This window comes from Zosterops lateralis (genome assembly GCF_965231275.1).
Source record: "Zosterops lateralis genome assembly, chromosome: 8".
Taxonomy (NCBI): domain Eukaryota; kingdom Metazoa; phylum Chordata; class Aves; order Passeriformes; family Zosteropidae; genus Zosterops; species Zosterops lateralis.
The window spans coordinates 29237236-29263473 of NC_139768.1; the positions used below are offsets into that span (position 1 = coordinate 29237236).

The window sequence follows — 26238 nt, forward strand, 5'->3', positions numbered from 1 at the left end:
TTTGTTTTACTTTTCTAGTATTCCAGAATAGCTCACTCTGTTGATGGCCTTTGGGAATTCTACTTGTTTAACTTGACCAGCATGAAAAAAAGTACTTGGAGCTGAGCAAAGATCAGTGATTTTGTTTCATAGGAGAATCTGAGAACTTTACAGTTTGATTTAATTCTAGTTTAAAACAAAAAATAAACACTTAACAGAATTGCTATTCTTACATGTCTGTGTTTAAACTTCCTGACACAAAAGCAGTGCTTTTTAAGATTATTTCAGAGCCCCAGCTCCATCCTCATGCCATACGGCATAGTTGGCTCTGCTGGAGCAAGACCCACATGATCAGCTTGCCATAGGGCAAATTGCTGGGGGGACAGGAGTCTAGAAAACAGAATTCTTTATTAGCCAGTGTGGCAAACCATTGGAAGGACTTTGTACATAAGCTGGTGAGACCCAGGTCGGTTGCTGCTAGCACATTGGCAGAAAGCTATTTGCACAATAACTCAACTTTAAGAAGTTCAAAGAACCTAACTTAAAAGGAATTTGCAAAAAAAAAAAATAAAAATAGAGACATATTTTATTTTGAGCCTAATGCATCATATCTGCTGCAGAACAATGCTATTTTCAGTGTTAAACTCTTCCATGTAATGTAGCAGGGATCAAGCAGTTATTCAAGAATGTGCCACATTTTGTTTATATTTTGCTGGTTCAAATTTAGCTGCCCTTTTTAAAAGTTGTTTGCCAGCAAGTCCCATTTTGGTGCCTGTACAGTTTGACTTACTGGAGACTGGTTTTCCAGAGCAGTTGCCCTATTTCCAAGATTTCCTGCATAACTTTTGGTAATTGGCAGACCGAGATCCATGACCTTATACTACAATTAACAACTGTTTTGTACCCATTACCTTTATCTGCAGCTTTTCATCATCTTGAAAATGAAATTGTATTTATAAAAGTATCTGTGGAATGGGCAAGTTATGTGATATTTCATGGGAATGTATCCCCATGGGTGAATATTTATGTATCAAATTCATACATCTTGTGACCTTATGTTATGAATAACATGTTGACATTATTCATATAAATAAATAGCATGACATTTCCTTACCATGATGATTTATAATCAATATACATTTTAATAAATTTTCATCCGTTTAGTTGATGTTATGAGGACAAATGTAATCCAAGTCTAAATAACAGCCAAGTTTTACAATCCTTTAAAGTTCCTTTTTAAAATGCACCAGAAAGTTTGTATGTCTTCTAATTCCACCTTGAATTTTACAACTTGTCATAAGATACAACATAAAGTATTTTTACTGAACATTGAATCTGATTTATTTGAATATTTAATTTTTAAAACTATATTTTGATTTCCTATATATGTGCTAAGCTCAGCAAAATGTGGTGTTACTCATTAGAAAGCTAAGTTTTATAGGATGTCTGGTTGGTATGTGAAGTAACTTATATTGCTACTTAGGTTTACATTTAATAAACCTTAGCTAAGAAAATTGTTTAAATTTCAAAGGAAAGATAATAAATAAAATGAGGGCATCGAATATTAATGTGAACTGGGCCTTTATTTTGTTAAAGCATTCAAAGTTAAATAGTGGTGTTCTGTTAACAGTCTAGGATTATTTGGCAAGTCTCTAAACTTACTCAATAATCAAAACATAAAAGGACAATGGAAACTTTTCACAATAAAAGAAAAAGGAGTTGAGTACAGAAACCAAACAAATTATTCTCTGCTTTTTCTTGGTAAGGAGGTGAACTTTATAGGAAGGGCAGGGAGCTCTGTGTTAGGATTGCCTTTTCCTGCCTTTGTTATAAATCACATCTGTCTGTGAAGAATCCTCTCCAGTTATTTTGTTAGTTCATGGCTACGGGGGAGGTGTGCATGTCTATCTGGAATGGGGCAGAGAGAGACAGATTGTGGGATTGTGGGGGAGCCTTTGCATTTTACTAGCTTGTTTTTCACTGAGGAAATGCCAATTCTAAGCATTAATTTGCCTTGCTTACTAAATATACAGATGGATAAAATTCCTAAGGATCCAGCTGTGTAAATAGAATATTAACAAAACAACTGTTTTCTTCAGCATTTGTAGTATTTGTTCTTTGTAGCTTGCTAAACTTTTGGAAGACTTCAGCACCATTTAGGTTCAGTGTAATCATTCAAAATGTTTTTATTAAGGCTTAAATGAGGAAAACATTTGGCAAAGGGATGGAGTTTATCCAAAGCATAATGTTTGATTCTTTCGTGAGAGTCTGAATACACTTCAACATTATCATAAGGCACCAGAAATATGGGAATAAGCTGGCAAATGGAACTGGAAGGAGAGCCATACACATACTTGTGTGTAGTGTGCTCTCCATGTCCTCCTTCCCCTGCACCTGGTGAGCATTCAAAGAGATCAGGCTGAGGTAGCCCAGATGTGGCAGTGCAGGGACTTGGTTCTGGCCCCTTTCTCTCCTGTCTGCACAGTCTCCTTCACCATTTGATCCCAAGGCAGGAGTCATTGGCAGGCTGCTAGAAACAGAGCAGCGTGGAAATTCTGTCCTTCCAATCCCTTCTTCAGGATGGGCTGATGGCCAGCTCCCACCAGCTCCAGCCCGCTGAGCTTCATGTCTCCTCTTCTGATTTGGGAAACAGACTTCCATCAGCCTTAGCTAACCTTGTGCTGCCTGAGTCTCCCAAAATCCACTGTATTTCTGTGGAAGCCGAGACTTCATTATGTGTTTTGAGCACTCGGAAAACATCGAATAGGTAGAATATACTGTATCTCCTTATGGCAGGCTTGAAAACACAGCAGCTGGAGCTTTTTGGTGTTCTTCACAGTTAAGTGAAAAAGTATTTTTTGTTTTGGCTTTCCATGTGCACTGTTGAAAATTTGGTAGTGAACTTATCCTGAATCTCTTCTTGGCCAACTTAAAGAAAAGACAAGAAATACTTAATTGTTTATATACTTAATGTTTGCTTTTTCCTACTTGTTAGAGTGGGCAGACTTTGGCTGACTTAAGGTGCTTTTGTGGTGTGTGTTGACCTTTATTTTTTTTATTTTTAGACAATTTCATCTTCATATTTCGTCCTCTGATTGCAAAGCCTATGCCAGAGCCCATGTGGGTTCTGCAGAGTTACATTGCAGGTAGTGCTGTGTCCAGGATAAAACCTAAACAACTACAAATGTTTTCAGCTGAAATACCTCAACATTCTGCTTTCCACTTTTATGACAAGTGGTCATTCTGACTTTTTGGTTGGTTCTACAAGAATCCCACAATATTGTAAATACATATTGCAGAAAATATTGTTACTGCTCCCACGGAAGAGGACATTCTGCATGAGTTACATGCTGATACACATATAACTATTTTCTTAGTATTAGAATTCCTGTTTGGTTTGTTGTTTCTGTTCTATTCAAATAACACTAGGCAAGAAAAAATATCTCCTGTGCACTTGCACTGTCATTTATTTTGACTGTGCATATCAAATTTGGCTTGTGAACACAATCTAAGGAAATGGCATAGATTGTAAGTGATAAAGATGAATGTTTCATGCTTCATTTATAAGAAGGCCATCCAAATATGGTCTCAGAGTTGTGAGAACATCCTGTGCTTGAGACATCTTGAATTTTGCATTGATCCAGCCTGGGGATGAGTTTCAGGCATTAACGGGCTGGAATTCAGGTCTATTTCTAGATTTACTGGATGTTGTGTGTTGTGAAAAGAATTCAATACATTGCAACCAATGCATATAGTACTCTTGTATAATGAAATGGAGGAGTGCTAGGGATGTTCCTTAAAGATTATTCTACTTTGAATATCTGCTTTACATTCTCTCAGCGTTTTTCTTAGCATTCATTTTATATTCATGGTACCCATTTATCATTTTTGTCTCTATCTGTTATAGATTTAGGATCTTAATGATTTTCTTTTGTTCTGAGAAAGAGATTGTGCCAGCTTTTTGTATTCCTCAGGAATTAGGATGTAGTTGAAGACTTACATTTGGAGAAATGTTAAATTACTTGCAATGATCAGATTTCCAGTGAAGTATTGAAAAGTTTTCCTCTCGAAATAAACTATTTTCAATTTTTAGCATTACTGTTGTCCTGGCAGGTCTAGATTCAAAGGAAGTGAGGGCAAGAGCCTAGGTTGGTCACTTTTTAGGGGGGGAGGAAGGTTGTTTTTTTTGTGTGTGCGGCTTTTTTTTTCTAATTTATTTTTTAAAATAATCCTACCACTGGTCCACCGTGGTGCCCTCCGATGGAATTTCTAAAAATGTCAGCATGTTTCTGTTGATTTTGAGAATGACCCCTTGAGTCTCTTGATACTGCATTCATGAAACTGTGCACTCAACCATGAATTTCTTTTTAATAATCATGCTTTGTTTGAGAAATCAAGAAATTGTCAAGGTGGAAGTAAGGAGCCAAATGTTACTTATTTTGCCATGACACAGATTTTATCTTTTGTCCATCCTCCTTGTTTGCAAATAGAGCTCTCTGAATTATTGAATGTAAAAGTAATATCCTTTTCTTTGCAACCCTAGCACAGCCAAACACAATAGGAGTATTTAAAGACAGGATTTCAGTCTTATCTCTGTGTTTCTGAACTACTGCTGGTTTGTCTTCAGTTCCTTCTCTTGTTAGTCATACTGGTTTTATTGCAGTATATTTAATTGTCTCTTTGTTCTGATCAATCCTCAGTTAAATGGGTAAATAATAAACGAAAGAGGGTACATAATCAAATTACCAGCAGTAATCGGTCAGTCCAAACATTACTGGAACTTTATAGTGGGCAGAAAGAGCAGGGCTTTGGTATCAGAGTCAAAAAGGCCAAGCCTTTAAAACTGACAACATAAATACATTGCTACATTGGCACATCTTTGTGAATTTAAATTACAAATTATTGTGCATAATCAGAATCAGAGCAACTGGAAAACCATACAGCATGGATAGACTTTATTAATTTTGGATATAAATGAAAGACATTAGACAAGCTTAGAAATCTGACAGACTAGGAGAATCTTAATATTTGACAAGTGTAAGATAAAATGAGAATTTGTCTCCTGAATTGCTAGGGTTTTTTCTTTCTTTCATAGTAGTGGGAACATTACACAAACTATTAAGCAGCAAACCATATGCATTAGAATAAAATGCAGAAGTCTGTGGTTAGGAAGCTTATTTAGGTAACAGGAAAGTTTAAAGGATATACATTAAATGGCCAACAGGGCACGGTGTATTACACAGGGGACTGGGCTGCTCTGAGATTTGGGAATTAAGCCTTAAAGTTTGTCAGAGCTTGCTTGCCATTTTAATACATTTATGGCTTTGCAGGCCATAACATGAGTCATTTTTGTTTCATTTTGTAGTGGACCAATACAATTAAAAAGACAAATCTGCTTTCTTCTTTAACATTTATCTGTTAACATACTAGCAATTTTAGTAGCAAAATAAATTGCTTAATCAGATAGGTACCTATAACTCTGACCTATACAGACATACAGAATTTGATGGTTTTAATTTTCATTTTTTCCTTCCACCAAATCAATTGGAAAAGAATGGACAAAGAGTAAGGAAAAGGTAGCATAACTTAACAAACTAATCCCTACTCTGTGGAATTCAGTTACATAAAAGGTCATTTTTACAGATTTGTGCTATTTACAGGATTCTGCGTGTCAAGTCTGATAAGATCAGTATGTTGGGGAAAATTAAATCTGCTCATGAAGAATACACTAAACTTGGCCAATGCTACAATAAATAGTGGTTTTCAGCAGGGTATTGCAGCTTCATGTTTACCTGGTGTGCAGGTTGACTCTGTCAACTACTTCCCAATTAAGACCCAATTTACCCAGCCTGCATGAAATCTTCAATGTGACACTAATGTGCTCTGGAACTCTGTCTTCAGGGAACAGTAATTTCTATTCATCAAAAACATCTTGAATTTGGAAAATAAATAATTTGGGATGGCAACTTTTGGACAAATTTATCATGCAATAAGGCGTGAGAAGGCTTCTAATGTCTGTCCTTCTGTTACTGTTGTCAGTTTTAAATGTTGAGTGAGCAACTAAGAGCTACCATTCAATTCATGTTTCCTCAATCCACCATGCCCCAAAGTAATTTCAGGGGAACTGCTGGGTTTGTATCTAAAATAAACACTACATTACCATGGTGTGTAACATTGGCAAAATTTGGACTCACGCTAAAAACTATTACATTAAAAATACTCTCTCTAAAATCCAAACATCCCATATTTACAGTTGTAGAAAATACTGTTACAGCCTTGTGATGTGTGGGTGTAGGTGTGTGTGTATAAGTAGAGCAAAAAGTGCTGTATTGATTCATTCATTGTGGGTCATTCTCAAATAAGACTTCATTTGAAAACATTTTAACGACTTGTGCTTTGTATTTTCTGTAGCAAATTAAGGAGCCTAGTTAGTTTGCAGCATTAAGAGGAGGTTGCTGCAGTATTTCTGCAATATAACAGGAATTACATTTGTTAATGTACTTTGGGAGCATTTAAATTCTAATCACGCAGACGAAAGGAAATTTCAAGTGATGGCAAGTAAATTTAAATTACACAACAGTAAAGACTTTCATACCTTTGAAAATATTTCAGCGCTGGCTTTTCTTTTCACTTGCTTTGATTATCCATGATCACAGCAGCAGAATTCTATTGCTGTCGCCATAATTTCTAAAGCATAACTGTGCTAACATGAAATATGTATATATAGGTACATTTGCCAACTTGTTTTAATTTTGTCGTTGGCTTTCCTCCTCATATGTTGGGAGGGGCTGCTGATCAGTGCAGTGGCTGAAGGAGAATGCAGAATTGTTGCAAGAGAAAATGAAGATAAGCAGGCAACACTTGCAGGAAAAGTAGGCTGCTTTTTTTTTTTTTTTTTTTTTTTTTGGTGGTTTCAGAATCCAGAAAATAAGATTTCTATCCCATAAAACCTGTCTCTGTGACCTCTGGGAGCCCTCTGTGGCCATGCAGGTGTGAGTGGCTCACAAGCATTGTGTAAGGCAGGATTTTTATGTCACATAAAATTGTCAGTTTTGTCCTTGTTGAGCAATCCTCTGGATCGGGTCTCACAAGCTATGCATGTCCAGTAGTCTAATGGATATAGCTTGGATTCTCCTGCAAGCTGGGTCTTGGCTAAGGTAGAAAAATGCAATACGAGATATGTAGTGACGGTGGAAGGGAGGATGGTTCTTTCCAATGAAGCATTTTCCTACCCTTCTCAAGCTCAATGTCCTCCTACCATGAGACTTTTCACCTCTTCAGCAGCACCTGCTTATTGTAAAAAAGAGAGGAAAGGACTAAGCACCACTGCAACCAAAAATAGAATTCCCTATTTTTTTTTTATCATCGCTGTGTTTAACCTCTGCTTTTTTAATCATACACACAGCAGGAAAAAGGGGGTGTGCTCTAGCAACTTGTCAGCTATGAAGCAGTGAAATTTTTAGCTAGAATCATGGTATCAGTTGGAAGTAAACAATAAGTTTGCATATATTTAATAATTTAATAAATTTTGAGTTATGCTATTCTTTTAATTATGTTAATCAGGCAGGCTCCAACACTGCAAGCCTTAGGGCTTGAAGTGCAATTTCAATGCTTTGTAAAAAAATTGCTGAACTTTGGAAAAAGATGAAATGGCTTAATATTAAACATTTGCTTGATTTAAATTTTACTAACCCATGCACTTTATAACTCATACTCTTTCAGTGCAATGTACAGCCCCAGCAGAAGGACCATAATAGTAATTGTGAGTAAGTGTTCCCTTTGCAGACAGGTTTTGCTTATAAACTTGATGAATAAAGGCCTGGCTGTGGAGGGAATGGCAAAGATCTACACAGCCTTGCACTTCAAGGTCATTGGTTCAAGCATACGTTATTAAAGGCAGAAAGTTAACAGTTATCTGACTGGTGCTTCCTAAAATACATTAAATTAATTAGTGGTGTCAGTGGAGACAAGGAAAGGAAACAACCAGTTCAGTAACAAGAAAAAGGATAGGACTAATGCAGACCTCCAAAAAAGAGGAGGAATTGGAAGATACTCAATGTACTCCTGTCTTCCCCTGCATGCAGTTCTGAGAGCTGTAGTCTTTCCTCAGTCTGGAGAGGTTGTAGCCACCCTACTTGTTCTTATTTGATGGTGTAAGCTTAATTGAGTTGAGCTGGGTAAATACTTAGGTCGAAAAGGAGAATGCAGGTTAAAGATGGTTTGATGATGAAGTAATAGTGAACCTGGTTTGGTGCTGCACAACAGGCTCTTTGAAGGGAGCTGCCACTCTGATATCCTGGCCACTGGTCATTACCTCAGGCATATAAATCACAGGCAGAGAACGGTTGGCCATGGTGTCCTCATGACTGCCTTCCAAGTGAGTAATTACAGCCTGCCAATGGTAATTCCCCAGAAAAGTTAATCGCATGAGGTGCTCTCTCTTTTGATCAGTTGTGCAGTGTAATTGTTGCTTAAGGCTCATTTAAAGAAGTAGTTGCTTTTCAGTGATGTGATTTCTTTATGTGAGGCCTTTATGGACATTAGCGTGTTTAGAGGAAGGAGTTTGTGGAACATGGCAGTGATTTTTTTATTAGCCATTCCATTTTTAGTTGTCAAAACAAAGTAAATTGCTTCTGTCTGCTCTAAAAAGTGCATTATTTTTCCTGCAGCTTTTTCCCTTCCTTTGGTCTTGTTATTGTCATTGTTTGCTTTGTAATCTGGGCTGACACTGGACCCAGGATGTCTTTACTTAATGTATACGTGGGGCTTAGTGAAAGAAATTATTTCAGCCATTATAAAAGAGCCCTATGACATTTCCTCTCTTGTACCTTTATTCAGGAACACAGACAAAAGAGGGGGGAAAAAATCAAAGAAAAACTTCACCTAAATAGTTCCTTTATTAATAAGCCCCGTCAGAACATTTTATGAGTAAAAAGGAAAATAAGGTGAGAAAAACCAGAGAAGGAGGAACAACCTCCTAGACAAATGAATTTCCAGAAAAAAAAATACAGAGATATGCAACCCTGGCTTGGTTTGGTTAGTTTCTTTTGGCCTTTAGCCCTTGCTACTTGTGTAATATAAAGTTTTTATATCTTTGGAAGATGTTTTAGTCACAGGTTTTTTATAGTTTTAATATGAGCATACATTGAAAATACTTAGTAATATTTTACATTTAATGTGGGATTTTCTTTTTATTCTCAACGCTTCACTGAAGCAGAAAGCATTTTTGGAAGAACTCTTACCCATCTGAGCCACTGAATTAGTCTAATGTTGCATTTGTTAATTGATAGGTGGTTTCACTTAATTGTGATGGGGGAAAGCCAGTGGAAGATTTTGCAGTGGAATTTTATGAATGAAATTGCGGTTTACTTTTAAATAAGTATGCAATACTCAATGAAATGATCTCTGGGACTTTCATGAATATTTTATTCAATAACCTTAGCCCATATTTGTTTTTATTAGGAAAGTGAAGTTCCAGCTGTCTTTTTTTTTTAATTTAAAATGTCAAAAGCATCTGTATAAAAAGCAGATTTCAACCTCTAGGTATTCAAGTACTGCAGGAGTATTATTTCTTTTCATAAAGGCATCTATCTAAATCCACATCGTAACTTTTATTTTTTTAAGTAGCCCAGGGAGAGAAACGTGCATAGGATGTGTCAGTTCTTTCCTGAAAGAAAACAAGATAACTAATGCCTCACTTTGCACCTTGTTTATTTTGCCTCCAAACTTGAATAGAAAACTTTTTTGACATAAAAAGCAATTAGGTTTTAAACTTGTTGTCATCTGTGTTAGAAAATTATACAACTTGAAGTAATTAAAAAAAAATAAATCTCCAATCTCAAGTTATGGCAACCCGTGATATTTAGTTGGACAATTTTTAGGATGTAAAAGAAAAGCAACAGAAGTTTCATATTTCAAAATATTAGTGCATCAGCTTTATTGGAAAAAGCTGAAATTGTTCAAATGATCTCAGTAAAACAATTTGGACTCCGATTCCCGGAATGCTCATGAAGTTGACATACCTACATGCTCTCAAAAAGTCATAATCCATCATTCTGTTGCTAGATCGATGGATTGTGACTTTCTGATGTCAGATCTGTGAATTAAGGCTTTTTTGAGTTCAACCTGCTATCCAGTTATAGCCCCTATTCATATATTATAAATCATTATTCCTGCACCAGATAGTCAGCAGTTTCTATTTCCTGAAGTTTCAGCCTTCTTTTTTTAGCCATTGGGGCACTCCCATTGAGCAATCAAAAATGGAGAGTGCTGACCTGAAAAATAAAGCTTCTATCACAGTAAATTGTTGAGGGAGCAACAGTTGTTTCTAATTCTTCTGGTTTCTGTTGAAATAAAAGGGTATTAGATTAGACTGGAACAAATCTCATCCCCTTCCTGCACAAAAAAAGCAATATAATAAATTAGTACAAAAGTTGTTGGCACATACTGACTTCATTTTTATGTGCTCCTGACTTTCTTAAAACTGATGCTTTTTCTGAGAAGTTGCCATTTTTGTTATGTGGCGACAGATCAGCTTCTGATTTAAAGCTGAAATTTGCCAGTGTGCTACTTTACGTGACTGTGTCCATTAGGTGCTGTTAAACTGAACCTCCTTTGAATGAATTATTTATAGAGTAATAAACTTACCTCTAATGTAAGGAATGTACGATAAAAATAAAAAATGCTTTACTGTAACCAGTTTAGGTGTCAAATCAAAACACATCTAGAACAACTTTATTAAAAGATATTCAGAAAAACAAGAGGAGTTATTTTAGGACCTATCGCGCGTTCAGAAAAGTCATTAAATGAAATGTAATCATCCTATGTTATAGAGTTAACAGATTTCTCAAGCTAAGGGAATTTAGGTCTGGTCCGTGTGGATGGAGAAAATCAATAGTATGATCTCGTTGGTTTTTATTTCATTTCTTCTGTACTGGTATTCTTCATTAGGATGCAGTTTTCACAGTAGATGGCTGTGCATAAAATATGCCCAGTCAGTACATTGCTAGTGGAGTAGTTGTCAAGAAGGATGGTAATCGATGAAAAGGAACATGGTGTCATGAGTGGAGTAGAATTCATCTTTATTAACTATTTGTTCTAGTCCTGTGACTGTTGTGAGAGAGCTGTCATAGTGCTGGGTCGTGCCTCAGTTTCTCCTTTGGGTGGCCACATGGATTCTAAAATGTGTGTCCCAAGGACTGTTTCCATGAGAGTCTCCTGATGAACAGGTTTGTGTATCTTGTGTTACCCGTTACTCTTCAGTCAAGGTTGCTAACAGAAACAATATGAGAGAGTTAACAGACATTTTGCATGTCCTGCCATTAAGTAGTGGCAGGGGGGCAGTTTGTAATATTTTAATATAAGGGGAAACATTGTCTTGGCATATTCATCTCATTCCTTATTATTTCAGGAGTTCTGGTCATTAATGGCATCCTTGCTCTCGCCTTCCTTTTCCTGTTACCTTTTTTACATTTTCAAATTTTGGCCACCAAGACTTCAAGGGTGCTGTAGAGCACCGGAAAGATGTGTTTTGTTGTGATGAGAACAGAAATAGTTGTTCTATGAATGCCTCTGCAGAAAACATTATTTCAAGGACAAGTGCCAGCACAGGGATGAAACCAGGGCGGGGCTCCAAAGCCTTCCTTGTTTCAGATATCCCAGTTCTACTGGTGCGGGAAGCTCTTTCTGCCACCCACGGAAGTCGGCTCCAACCCATTTTCAAATTTCCTGTACGCTGCAGATGCCCACTAGATGGAGACACAATATTTTCTACATTAGTGGCTCTACAGATGGTAATCAAACCCACCAGCTGCTGCCTGTGCATTCTGGGCACCTCGCCAATTTACTGGCAGTATGTTGACTGGGAAGCAGACAGTGACACACTTTGATCGAAAAGCTTGTATGATGATTTTTTTTTTTGTTGTAATATTACTGTTTTTTTAAAAAATGATAAAAGAGATCAAGATGTGTATCTTGATCAAAGGGTACTGCTGTCTGCTTTCCCATCAGCAACTTCTAATTTATAGAAATCAGATTGCATGGAAAGCAATCAGCAAAGGTTTGAGGTCTTTCTTGTTCTCACTGCCAAGACATGCTGACAAGTGAGAAAATTAAAATCAGAGAAGGTAGGGAGAGAACTAGTAAAACACTGGTTGAAATATAATTATTTAAAGTTCATGATTTTAATAATTTTAGGGCTGTTAAAAAAATCCAGTTAAAGTGCTCAGTTTGGCTTTCACTTGTATTATAAGAGCACCTTAAGGTCTTTCTCTGATGGAGGGTGTTGCTTTGAGACTAATTTACCATGGAGAGAGAAATATATCTATTACTTGTTGTCATGGAAAAATAACCTGTCTCTGGTCCTAGGGCCAAGTTTTTCAAAAGTATCTCCTATCAGCTCTATTTCTTCCATATGGAGCTGTGCATCAAGTATGATTTATTAGGGTGTATACATGATACAATGGACACCTGCAAAGAACTCTTAAACCAGTCAGTCCTATAAATGTGAAGATACTTTGTACAGAGGGACTTTACTGAAATTTTGTCTGTTATATTTGGTAAGGTCTTTTCTCTTTAGTGTCTCTAGTTGAGTCTTTTTTGTTTTCAGCTCTTAGTATCGACTCCTTCTTTAAAAGCCTTTTTTAAATATTAATTTTCAGTCCTTCCAGGCTTAAAAAACAATTAGCAGTTGCATATATATGTGTGTGTGTGTGTGTGTGTGTGTGTGTGTGAACTGTGTTTCCATACATAGGTCAATATTTCTGGGCAACATAAAAGCACAAACCCAGTGGCAGTGGTGAGAATTGCTTCACATTCTGCCAATTTTTGAAACCAAAATGGAGAATCTCATGATAGAAAGACCTGGGATATTTGACATTTTGTCTAGATGGAGCAAGGGACTATTGGAGGGGAAAAGCTTGATGTAGGTAAGGAAGTGAATAGGGCCCAGGAGTCTTCAGAGTGTGATCTTTGATCTGATCTCTGGGTTATGCTCAGCCTTACTGCCTCTCCTCCGCCCATGAGATGTGGTTGCTGCTTCCCATCACTCTTGCTCCTTCCTTCCACAGCACCAAATGAAGTCCTGTGTCCTCATCCAGCCTGCCTTTCTCTCTGTTGCCAGTCAAGCTTTACAGCCATTAGTGATTTTCCTATCTTCTCCTCCACTTCTCTGCTTGGCAATCCAGACACATTGGATGTTCCTGCTGAGTGCTTTCTTCTGAGGGTTAGATCAAAAGACAGCAACTTCAGAGTAGGCGATGTCGTGTTTCTGGGAATGGCTCTGCATTCTCAAGAGAAGATGCTGCCATTGGGTGCTTGCTCCCTCTAGGTATTTATGACATTGCTATTTAGGAGAGCTGCCAAGGAAAAGGTGCTGCTGAAAGGAATAAATAAAACCCTTTGGCATCATTGCTTCATTTTTTTCCCATCAAAAGCTGACACATTGTCTTTATCTCATCAGGCAAACTGCGTGCAAACTTTGTGATCACATGTTCTTTGCCTATTTTTGTAGAACAGAGTTTCTCAGAAAGACAAGGCACAAGGGGAGGAGAGGAAAGGCTGCAGTGTACAACTAAATGCAGCACCTTTTAGCTTTGCTTATTCTATGGATGACTCAAGATTTTCACTACAGAGTTGGAAGTGTTTGCTCTCTATTCTGAGTTGTGATAGAATTCTGAATGATTGTGGAAATCTTTGAGAAAATGTTAGATTTTTGTTGGTTCTGTTACTTGTGTGTATGGTAATTTTCTAGAAGATGTAGTTAACAGAGTTTATAAGGGATAAGGAGTTAAGAGACTGTTGTTAGTTTGTTTTTTTAATTGGAGAGAAATTATTCAGTAGAAATGTTTGTTTCTTGTCATGCATTGTTTAAACAAATTCAAAAAATCCACATTGGATTATATGATTTGTCCTGAGCTTCCTAACAAGTCAAAGCAGAATGAGTTTTATGCTCTTTTTCAGCAGAAACCATTTCATGCCCCAACAGAAATGGAAATGACTGTTCTCTGAAACCTTCCAAGTCAAAGTGGGAGGAGATAATCTGTAAAGAGATGTTACCTTCCCAAAAACAACCTCACATCATCCAAGGTGTGGTTGGCTTTTGGCAGTTTACCAAGGGGAAGCTTTACTAGATTTCAAATCACCCACCTAGCCATGCTGTGCTGAGGCAAGGCTTTGTTTAACTCCTGCATTCGCCAGACCAACCCTGCCCCTGCCCACAGCTGCGTTTTTATCCAACGTGAACGACAGGATTATAAGGGAGAGTTGTTCAAACAAACACGGGCACTCACGCTGAGATGCAGCATAAACAGATTTATGAACATGTACATAATGAGAAGAGCCTCTTTACAATGGGGCACGAAATCCAAGTGTCACGTAAGGAAGGGGTGGTTTCTTTGGACTAAAAAACTATGGTTTGACCTCTGCATGTTCAAGTTATACAGAAATGGAGTGGTAAAGAAGCACCAATACCTTAGACTTGTGAGGGGGGTTTGTGTGTGCTGATCAAATATTTTGGTGTTAAAATAGACTAGTTTCATGTAGAGAGGTGACTGAAAGCTATAACTTTGAAATTTCAGAGAACTGGCTTGCTTCTGCATCTCCAAATTGGGAAATGTATGCTAATAGCTTAATTTTAATGATAAAAACATGAAAAGTAAGTCCCTAAAATAGTGCTGAATCAATTTTCTGTTAAAACAAATTTGTTTTCCCATTTGTGATTAAAATTACCTATAGTAAGATTTTTTTTTTAACTAGGTGTTAATTAAAAATATGGAAATGCATTTAAAAAAACTCACAGTTCACAGTGGAAGAATTACCATAACTGATCTGTTCTCAGAGCCATGCCTTTTCTGAGATGTTTTTAAGATGTCTAAGTTACTGGTTGTTTTTCTGCATGATTGTTTCCAAAGCAAAATGTGATTCCAATAAAAACAGTAATTGAATTTACAGTCCACAGGAAAAATTGTTGTTTTAACAGAAACTTACACACTCAGGCGAAGACCTTATGTTTTAGGTCTAATAACAAAGAACACAAGCTCCCCATTTTCATGTGGCCATATATTGTGGAAAGTTTTCTAATGTGGCATGTTTTCTTTTAAAAAAATCAATATTGTATTTTTTAAATATGTGAGCAGTTTTTTCCCCCTCTTAGCTCTGGATCAATATTCCTTAGGTTGTGTTGGTTTGGGTTTTTTTAAAGCAACCTTTTAAATGTTAGTGCAGCTATTTTCTGTAGCATCAGCTGGGGGTGAATAAATACAGACAAGCCTATCCACATCCAAAGCACCTCTGGCATTTGGTGCTGAGAAACTGTGCAGAGCACAGGGCAGTTGTGTGAGGGGCTTGTCCATGACCAGTCTTGTGTGGAGAAAATGCTGATTTCAGAGGAAGTGGGTAAGAAGGGAAGGCTGTCCAAGAGCAGTGGCAGACAAAGGCAGGAGGTGGGACCTCTTTCCAGCGTCATGCAGTGACTGCACTTTACTGGATCAACAGCAAAATGCTATTTTTCTGCTGTCAGACTTTCTCTGCAGGAGCCCTCAGGCTCTTCTTGAGCCCTTTCTGTTCTAAAAGGTGGGGGGGATTAAGTTTTCCCAGTTTTTTTGAATTCTCAATGCCTTTTTTCCCTGTACATGGCAGTCCTGTTTAGGTAAAGCCTGCAGTCTGTGCTTGCTGAACTAAGAGAAATGTGGTGGGCCTCAGCTCCAGGGGCACACAGGCTGCTCTGGACTGGTGTGTGCAGAGCATGAGACACACTGGAGATCCACACGTGCTGGGAACAGGCTTTGTTTGGAAGTCTTAGGGCTGACCTAAAGCCCTGTGGAACAGTAACAGTTGGTGAGATATTGCTGCATCTCAAATGTAACACCTGGAAAAAACAGTCCAGGATAGTGCCAAGAGCTGTCTAACTCTTCCCCCACACACTCAGGGGTGCAGGAGGAACACGTGGTGCTGGTAATCATCTCTGAGTTCCTACAGTGACCATTTGAATAAAAAAGGGAGTATTTCATACTTCTCAGCACCAGGCAAACCAGGGACCCTGAGTGAGGAAGGCAGCTTTCCTAGGTTCCCCTTGGGTAAAGGTGAGAGAGCTGGCTTTGCCTGCTGCCGTTCAGGGCAGGTACATTAAGGAAATTTTAGTTTCTTAGTTCATCTTAGTTGTTCTGACTGTCTCAGGAGAGGCAATTGCCTTTGCACTTCCTGCAAGGAGGGGTTTAGGGGGTTGACAGAGCCCCTAAAGCAGGTGTGATGAATACCAGCCCCCTAAGCAACTTAATTCTTAGAGGCCGTTTTGTTGCCAAAGGCACACACTTTCATGCAAATTGGTTTTCTGTGAGTATGAAATTGCAGCAAGTATTTATAAAATGTTTGAAGCCTGGTCCCAGAAAGAGGTACCAAGATGCATCTGGACAAGTTTTGTTTCACAGTTTTATCACAATGTTTTCAGCATTCATATTGGTTCTTTACTGATTAAATAGTGTGGGAGAAGAGATGCACAACAAGGAAGTGTAAAGCTCCAGCCTGATAAAGGTGGATGCCACTGCCTGTTGTTTGTTGGATTCAACAGAACTTACTTTTATGGTTTTCAGATGTGATCACATGAATAGTAAAAAGGGGTTTCATTTTTTGAAAACATTTGTAGCTCCAGATAGGTGGTTCCTGTAGGAAAGGTGCTTGTGGGTTTTTTTTTTTGTTTGTTTGTTTGTTTCTGTTTTTTAAAATGACTTTAGATCCCTGTTAATTATGACTATACAGTCAGAATAGGGTTGATACTTTGAAGAGTCTAGATGTGGCAAGAGTTGCACTTTCAAGAACTAAAAAAAGTCCTCCACCCCTCCTGAAAATCTGTATGTATTTTTTAAAGGGTTATGTTAGCCTTGAGCATTTAAAATGATGAGACATATCCCAAAATCATGAGTGGCCTAAAAATAATTTTTTGGTTCCTTTTCCTTGCAGTCTAGTTTTTGGGTTTTCAAGATTTATGTTTTCAATTTTTCCTCTGCAAGCATAAGCGCTAACTTTATTTTTAAATGAAAGCCGACATTCTCTTGTAATCCCATAACTCTAGGAGATTTGGCAATGCTAAATACAATGTGAATTTAGAGTGACCATTCCAAGGTGAATCATTTACTGATGTGTCCTCAGCATTAAAGCCAACTGGGGTTTTTTTTTTAATGTCTTTCATTTTGTCTTTCTAAATAATCTGCAAATTGGCAGCAATAATTGGAAGCTTGGTAAAAACAGTAGAAGACAACTGAAGCCTAGTAAAATCAGGAGGTTTTGTTGTTGATTTTTGGTGGGTTTTTTTCCTGGTATGTTAAGATAGATTCTTACAGAATCTAGGTATTAGGGGCACTCTGCATTAAGATATCTCTAGAGAGGAAGGCTTTGGTTGTTTCTGTAGAAGCACCCTTTTCTACTCAGTCAAGCATTAAAATTGGCAGCAGTTCCTGGAGTAGCAAGAAAATCCTGGTTGTTGTCCTCATATAGTTACTGAAAACAGTAAGAGGATATGTAAAAGCTTTAACTCCAAGGAAAAATATTTATAACTGTGACATTGTGTTTCCTTACAGTAATTTATGGACAAAATATAGGAAAGGAAGAACACAAGCTATAAATAATATTTCTTATGTAAACATAATGGCAGTAGCAAATTCTTTTTATTTAAAAATTAATATTGATGTTCATTAATATAAATTACCACATTTCATATGACTCTGATGTCCTTGAAGCCAGATGTCACTGACTGATTTACAGCTTCCTGGGGGAGGAGGAGATCCTGTTTTATCAATGTAGGCACCAAATTGCTTGAAATAACTGTTTTAGACTAGATTCTTTACTAATGTAATGTCAACAAAGTCGATTCACATCACAGATCAGAAACACGGGAAACTCTTTTAGAACATACTGACTTGGATTTTGAAATGCAGGAAAAAGAGCACAAAGCCTACCTTTAACTCACTGAACTTCTATCTCTTTTAGGAAAAAAGTGGTTTGAAAACTCCTGCCCAGGAACATGCACACAGAATTTCCTTGTGCATCGTTAGCAACTGGGGAACATCCTTCAGAGGCAGTTTTAGGCCCTCGATCTTAATTCTACTTTTAATATTAATACAAATGTTTGGAGCGAGGGTGGGCAGGGGGAAGCTCTGGTACCTCAGTCACACCACAGAGATCAGATGTCTGGATTAAGTTTTTGAGTGCTTTATAAAATCCTTTGGTCCTTTGGCCCTCATGTATTAAATTGCTGCAAAAGAGGGTGGCAGATGTATTTGTAGAGCTATCAGCAGCCTCCCAGGAACGTCCTGTGGGAATGCTTCTGGGCAATGCCTCCGTAGGCAGGTGGAGTGGATTTGTTGTGTTTGCATATGCTGGCAGGTTAAAGGGGAGAGATTGAAAAAAAAGGCTGGTTTGAGTCAGTGCATCTCTGTCCATTAGGTATTCATTCAAATTCAACCACCTGAAATACAGGCATCCAACAAAGCATCTCTTGTAAATGCCTTTTATTCCAGCAGCTGAAATTCAGCACATTTGTAGGTGTGTGGCCAGCCACGCTTAGCATGAATAGCAAACTAATGTAAATCCTGTATTACAGAGTTTCTTTGATAGCAAATCTCACATATATATGAGAGAAATCTGTGCAGGCCTCTGGTAGCATAGGGTCCCCTGACATACAAGTACAAACTACACAGGTGATATGAATATAGAGAATAATGCACAAAGAACTCCCTTTCTGAAACTCATCTGCTGTTCATATAAATCAAACCTATATCCACTGAAAGGCTTCAAAAGATGCTACAAGGCTTTGGAAATGGTCCGTGTTGAATGTGGGATCTTTTTTCCAGTCTTTATAAATAATTATTTTCCTCTGTTTGGTAAGATTAGCTGCAGAGAATTTATGTTAAGACTGTGTGGAAAGGAGTACAGAAATCCAGGTAATATCAAGCTGAAAAGGTTTTAAAATATTTCTGTGATACAAAAGCCTTCTATCAAAGAGACAAATCACCCCCTCAGTCTTTCTTCTTGTTTATGAAATAAGTAAACATAAACTCTGAATTTTCATTTTCAGTAAGTACCTTAGTAAAGCCAAACTGACCTTGACCTTCCCTTTGCTAATTTCAAAACTCTGATATTTATTCCTGGAGTAGGTTGTTCCCCTTCCTACCTCATACATAAATACTGCAAACCTTTCCAATGCCTTGAATTAAAGTGTAAGTAAATAGCTGGTTTTAATCTACATAATATTTTGAGAGCAGACGTTCTGTTCTGTGACTATTAAGATATACCCAGCAGCCATTTCTATAATACTAAAACCTCTTATATATATTATTAAAAGTAATGCTATCAGCCAGGGCTTGTTATATGCCACAGAAACTTTAAATAATAAAATACAGCGTGGATAAAATCTGCAATAATAGTAACTTAAGCAAAATTAATTTAAGTAACAGATAACATCTGGGGGAAAATGTAATGGTATATTGGTAAGTTATGCCAAGCTAATTTTATAACAACTACCACATCTGTGGAACTCATCCATTAGAGTGCTTTACCAATCTTCTTTCCTGCCATTATTCTGTTTTAGAAATTTCCCTGTGTACTATTATACTGACTTTTCTCTGCCTACGTTTGTAAAAAGGCAATTTGCTACCTCTCAACAACAAGAGAAGTGTGTGAGTTTATGCAGAGAACAGCACAGTGCTTTTTATATAAGCCTGTCTTTATGCACACTTGTACCAGAAAGAATTCCAGAACAGAACTGTGGCAGGGCAGTGTCTGCACTTCTCAGCTGGGCTGGTGCCACTGGGCTGGGGAAGTGGTGCTGACCCATCAGTCCCATGTCAAGCCGTGCTGACTTCTCCCGGCCAGGAAATCTGCACCTAATTGTCCCTTCAATCTCCTTCAGAGCAGCTGACACTGATGTGCCAGCTACATTTGTGCAACTGCCTCACAATGTCTTTATGTTTGAGTTCCTGTGCACCCGCTGGACCGCAATGTGCAGGAAAATATTGCCAATTAATTTTTAAGGCATTATCATCTTGCCAAACTGTTTCTCATATTTCGATAGTTATATTGATTCAAGAGGACACTTTGAGTAATGCATCTTTGTCATAGTGAATAATGCTCACATAATGACAAATCTGCAGGAATTAAAAAAAGGAGAGTGAAGTTTTTAATGTAGGTCAGTGGAAGTAATTCACCATAAATTTACACAGACTTCAGAAACTAGCAACATTTTTTTAAAGCCTCTGTAACTGTATAAAACTCACTGTGTCTCCTTCTCTGTTTTTAAATAGATTTTACTACAGAGCCATTGGTGCTAATAAACATGAGGTTTTGTTCAAAGGAAACACAAAGACTTAATTGTATTTTTTGAAGGAAAGTATTGCATCAGAAGGATTCCTTTAAATACGTTTGTTGGCTTCAGGCTCTCACCACAATTCATTCGTTCTAATTTTCCCCTGGACTTGTTAAGGACACAATGTATAGAATGGAGCAATGCAGAATGGCATTTTTAGGTCACTATATTTTGGCTGTAAACTGTAGTCCTGCTAATAAACTTGTTATTACTAAACAAAATGCTTCATATTCTACATTGAAGTTTCACAGTCTTTAAAAAAAACTTTTGGCTGAATGTTGAGACTATTACGGCTCATTAAAGAGACTAGTTCTGCTGTAATTTAGTTATTTCTTAATGATCCAAGGGTTATTATTAGCCATGGAACAGATGAGTAAAGAATGGCTCTCTCTAAAAAGACGCAGTGAAGTAAAAATATTATTCAGAAAAACAGGACCTCTGAAAATCTTATCCATGCAACAAAAATGTATTTGATTGGTTTGGAATTGATTCTGTAAACCTGGTCTATTTTTTTACATAATTTTACTTTTTAAAAAAAAAAAATTGGATGGAGAGAATAAATGGAATAATAGTTTAATCTAAATAAAAAAATCTTTTGACTGAATAGGTAACTAACTAAGCAAAAAATATTATTTTAAGGAAGCAGAAAGTAATTTTGAATTCTCATCCACTTCAGCTAATGTTTTTAATAGAAAATATAAGGTAAGAAATCAGAGAAAATGGAAATGGTTGCTAAATTTAAAAAGCTCTAATATTTTTTAAAAATAGAATTTGAAAACAAAGTGTCTTTATTTTTGAAAGAAGTACAATTTGGGTCAGTTTTTTTCATTTTGATACCAAATCCAAACTTTCTGACTACTTCTTTTTTAAGTATGTAGTCATTAACGAAGTGCTAAAAATTTGAATTACAAGTGATAGAGGAAAATGCTTCTATAACTCTGTTTTTCTCCTCAGTTATAATCTGCACATCTTTCTGTCAGTCTTTCAGGTTCTTTTAAAGATGGAGTAATACTATCTACATGCTTTACTGAGCTCACACATAACAGGGAACCTTGGAGGTAGTGATAGAGTCCAAACAGAAGTTCTGAAAAGCTTTCAGGACTACAAAGAGATATTTATTGTAATGAAGTGGCTAGGTCTGACTTTTCATTTTCAGTTGTTGCTATCACTTCTGCAGATGTATAGAAGCTTTAATGTTTTCAGCATGTTAACTGTAGCAAGTAACTAAATGACCCAAATATCAACCTAGCTACAATTTCAAAAGTATGAGGAAATTAATTTATGGGAGCTGCAATTACCCTGATGTGAATTAATGTCGTTTACTTACACCATCCAAGCAAAATCCTGTTTGTAATCGCTGACTCAGAACTGGAACATCTGCCTTGTACTCTCAATGGGCACTTCCCTGTGGAGGCCCAAGACACACCATTTCAGTGCTGTGCCCTGCTCCTTGCTTGCTCACAAATGCCTTTTTTCACCCTGTTTAGCACATCTGTTCTCTGTCATCCATTTTTTTAAACTAGGACACAAAACCTTGTCCCTTTAAGGGGACACAGGGCTGCCTTTTGCATCACTCTTGAGAACCCGAGCATGGACTTGGTGCTTCATCCAGCTGCTCCGAGGGGGAAGAGCCATTCCTTGTCAGGGCACTGCTGGAGCTGCAGGTCACACACCAGCAGAACACCAGTTCCCACGAGGTTCCCATGGTCACACCAAAGGAACAAGATGAAGCAGCAAAACTTGGACCATTAGCAACTCTTAAATTATAGTTACATATTAAAATATTTTCCTTAGAGCCTTTTTTGGTTTAGTGTCACGGCAACTGCAATCCAATCCGTTGATACTCCCCTGCAATTCCAAACTGCAACAATGTCCCTGTTCAGAAGTGACAGATTTGCACTGGGAAGACAGAATGTTACCTAAGCACTGTGTTTTCTAAACGTAATTATCCACATGAGTAAGAAGCTGTAGTGTTACAAAATTATGAAAATCATCTGTTCTTTCCAAGCATTATAAAGGAGGCCCCTTGAGATGCAACTAGAAATTAAAGCTGATCTATAATCATTTTCAGAATGCTTTCCAGTTCTGAGCACCTGGATAGTAACAGAAAAGGTATTGTTTTTTGTTGTTTGCCAGTGATTTCATTTCCATTAAAAAAAAAAAAAAACTGCAAGAAACCTCTGAGCAATAATTAAGCATGAATTACTTTCTTATTTTTTCTTTTTTTTTCTATTGAATACTACCAGAATGAGTTTGAACTTGACCAACCTGCAGTTTACCCCTCAGCTTCAGCAACAGAATCTCAGGTATAGTTTTGTTCCTTTCAGTTGATTTGGGAGGGGGCGGGGGTTTTAAACTATTTTTCTATGAATTTCCATTGGATCCCAGTCATTGATGACTTTTTCTCTAGAACATAGCATGCACTCTCTTCTAAGATTGAATGAAGTAACTTCTAGTGCATTAATCAGTCAGCAGAGGACATTTATTTGAGTGAGCCCCTCTGGGCTCTGGCCGTGTGGGAGGTTGTGTCTGCCTGGCCTGGGCAGTGTGAGACAGCCACCTTGGTCAAGGCAGCACTTCCAAAAGCAGCTCTGTGTGTTGTTGCCTGTCTTTGTGCTGGTGCTATTGGGACTCCTAGAGGGCAGGAGGATGTTCTAACTCCATGTTTCCTGTGGCTGGTTGCTGCCAGGGGTCTGGCCAGGGGGATCACCTGCAAGAGTCCTGTCCAGGGGCAGCGTCTGCCGACGTGGGCACTGGAGCCGGAGCCGCTGCTGGAGATGAGAAGTCTGCAGGGTGTGAAATCCCAAATGAAATTATTGGCAACCTTGAGGTACTATTACTAGAAAGCTATTCACTAATTCTGTCTAGGGTTAATTAGCTAGCTCAGTCTTAATGAATATAAACTGTGTTTGTGCTAAAGCTGGCAAAAAGCACATCCATATGCTGTAAAAATGTGAATTAGCCTCTATAAATAACTCCTAGTTTAGTCAGTTTACATATGATAAGATAAAAAATACTCAGTAATATGACAACATGTATCTTCAGCCTTACTATTTGTCAAAAACACAGGCCAAATCCTGCTCTCAGTGATGTCAGTGATAAAATTCTTTCTCAGGGGTTCAGGACCAACTGCTGTGCTGGAGTATATGCAATGTGTGCCTAATATAAATTGTTAGATGCATCCATGTCACACATCCTTCAGTTTGTGTAAGAAATGACTCCTTATGCCAATTTTAGGCTTTGTCTGGTAGGTGTGTGACTACCCAAGAGCTGCCTTAATGAAACAGATCAGCTGTCAGTATGTGGTCTACAGACTCTGAGGGGTCCATGATTTCTTTTTGTGAGGTTCATGGAAGGAAGCCACTGCCACTGGAATTAATGGGAAATGATTGAAAGCCAACCTGCTAGAACAGATTTGCACCAAGGAACTGCTGGAATTTGGTCTTATTGGCAACAACCAGGTGGCGTTAGGCACTTTGAACTTCAGATACAATACAATAGACACTACTGACTAAGCAGCAGTTTAATAAATACCTAATATTATCTGAATATACTGTGGTATTAGTAAATTGCTTTACTTGGACTAGGCATCAGTGGGGAATATGAGTTAGAATTATTATATTAATTATTATATGAATTATTATATGACTTAGAATAGATTAGATCATTAGATCTACCTATTGGAGTTCACATTGCATTTCAAAATGTCTTTAGAAATGGGAGAGAGTCTCTGGCCTGTGTTACCTTACTCCTGTCCCTACCAATAGAAAAGAGTAAATAGCTGATTTTCACTTCACCTTGATGCCATTAGCATCAGTGCAAAGAGGTTTTTTTCTTTACAAGACTGCACGGATGAGGAAAATGCTTTATTTTTTTTTCTTCTTTTTGCAACTCTGGTTGTATACAAAGAAAAGAATTTCCCCTCAGGTTTTAATTTTTTCACCAGTGTATAATTTTCACCTGTTTTCTCAGTTTTTTAACCTCCAAAGTAATCTTATAATTAGATTTTTACCTAATTTGTGATCAAACTCATACTATTTTTTGTTACATGTGAAATATAGTTTCACAATCTCCATTATTTCTTAACATATGCCTTAACAAGGCAGCTGTTGCTCTAATTGAGTCTAGAAAATAATTTTTAGTCTGGTATCACAGTGCTGACACTCAGTGGTCTCAGCAGCAGCCATAGCAAAGTGTAGTGGCAGACAATTTTCAGTGGAGGCAGGACCAGAGACAGAAGTATGGAAAAACTGGAGAAGAAAAGGCATCTGGAGTGGCTGGGAGTTGATCAGCCTAAAGGATCACTGTTCCAGCAACCAAGTACACACATCATGTAAAGGGATGAAGACATATTTGCTGGTACTTGGATTGAATATGGTGAAGGCCATTTCCAAAGATACAAGGTTGAGAGAGAAATTCCAGTCTTTTGGTTCTAATCTGAACTACTTTGAAAACATTTCAGCTGTGGTTACCCATTGATACATTGCAGAATAGCACTAATAGGGATTTCTAGAACTGGCAGGCCACAGAGTTCTAAAATGTCAAGTTACTGCAAGCGCTTCTGGTAAAAGTCCATTGGCTTTATCAAAATCACCTGAATTCCATTAACAGTGTAGCACTGAGTTTTAGAACAGTTTTTGTGGAGTCTAAAACACCTGTGAACCTCTCCCAGTTGTTGAACAATACTTTATGACTTTTAGAAATCCTGTCATTGCACTCCTTCCATTTCTCCTGTATTTTTGCAGCAATCAATGCTCATACTGAAAAATATACATAAATTACCCATAAAACACCAGTGTTTGTGGCCCTTTTTCCAGTGATCCCACATTTCCAACTGCCATACAATCAGAGATTGCTATGCATTATCACTGCCAAAGGTTTCATTAGAACACATCACAACCCCTGTACCTTCTCCACAAATGTTACATTGCAAATTAAATAATCAATTTGTACAGCAGTTTGGATTTCCAGAATGAGATACATATTCATAATTGTGTTTGTAATTAAGATAGACAAGCAGCATCACAGAAATACATCTTTTTATTGTTCATTTTCAGTAATGCTTTTTAATTCCAGCACTGTTTCAATAAAACACATTACACTAGAGAACAAACATCTGCAGCAAAGGAAAACAGTGGCAACAACGGGGTCCCAAAGCAATTTTTCTGATTTGGTGTCTATGGGTAAAGGCTGTCTGAGAATACAGGAAAATGAGCCTATCTCCCAAGACAAGGCTACGTGAGGAATGGCTGTCCCTGATTACTTCCTGCTCATGGCAGCCATGACATCCATGGGAATTGTGCACAGCAATGTGATAACGTGTTATCACATGAGGACACACTGTAACATGGTTCTGTCTGCAAAACAGGAAGGTGTGCAGGATAACGTCTGCCTTGCTGCCCTACACTGTGTCACAACCACAGAGACAATGTGCAGCCTGAGATAGCCCCATCATAACCACTTCTTTCTTCTGATTGTCTTTACAGGCAAATATAAAGAAAAAGCTGAAAATACAGGAAGAAGCTTAGACTTGGAGAACAGAAAAATTGAAAAGTCATAAATAGCCAGATAAGAAAGGTGATGGGTTTTGCAGGAACTGGGCAGTAGAGGATGGCACACACAGAGGCTGGCTCCCTATCTGAACCAAATTATTTCTGTATAGAGGAAAATGGTTGTGTTAACATTTACCTGGAAGTGTGTCATCCCAGTCCCTCAAATTTTTGGTGTTCTGCCAATGTTGTTGTTTAGTTTAGACTTAAGTTGAAGATTTTAAACAGAAGGACACATAATTAAAACATGTTGAAGTTCAGTTTATTTCTGAATACAAATTCTAGCTTAAAAAAAAAAAAGCTTCATTCTCCCAGTTGTGAAATACTTAACAGTTTCCGCTTTACACCTATGTTTTT

The 26238-nt window shown here is 37.7% G+C and overlaps 1 protein-coding gene across 15 annotated transcripts in view; it reads left to right on the plus strand.

Annotated features, from left to right (window-relative positions):
* CABCOCO1 (ciliary associated calcium binding coiled-coil 1) overlaps nt 1–26238 on the plus strand; it is a 158255-nt gene that overhangs the window by 131613 nt on the left and 404 nt on the right. For 9 of the 15 annotated variants that reach the window (XM_083866916.1, XM_083866917.1, XM_083866914.1 and 6 more), the window contains 2 exons: nt 22579–22638; nt 23022–23162. In XM_083866916.1, coding sequence (XP_083723042.1) covers nt 22579–22638; nt 23022–23162 — 201 coding nt within the window. Of the gene's footprint in view, nt 1–22578; nt 22639–23021; nt 23163–25818; nt 26170–26238 lie in introns of those variants that run through there. The other 6 variants (XM_083866920.1, XM_083866925.1, XM_083866924.1 and 3 more) reach the window with 5 other exon arrangements.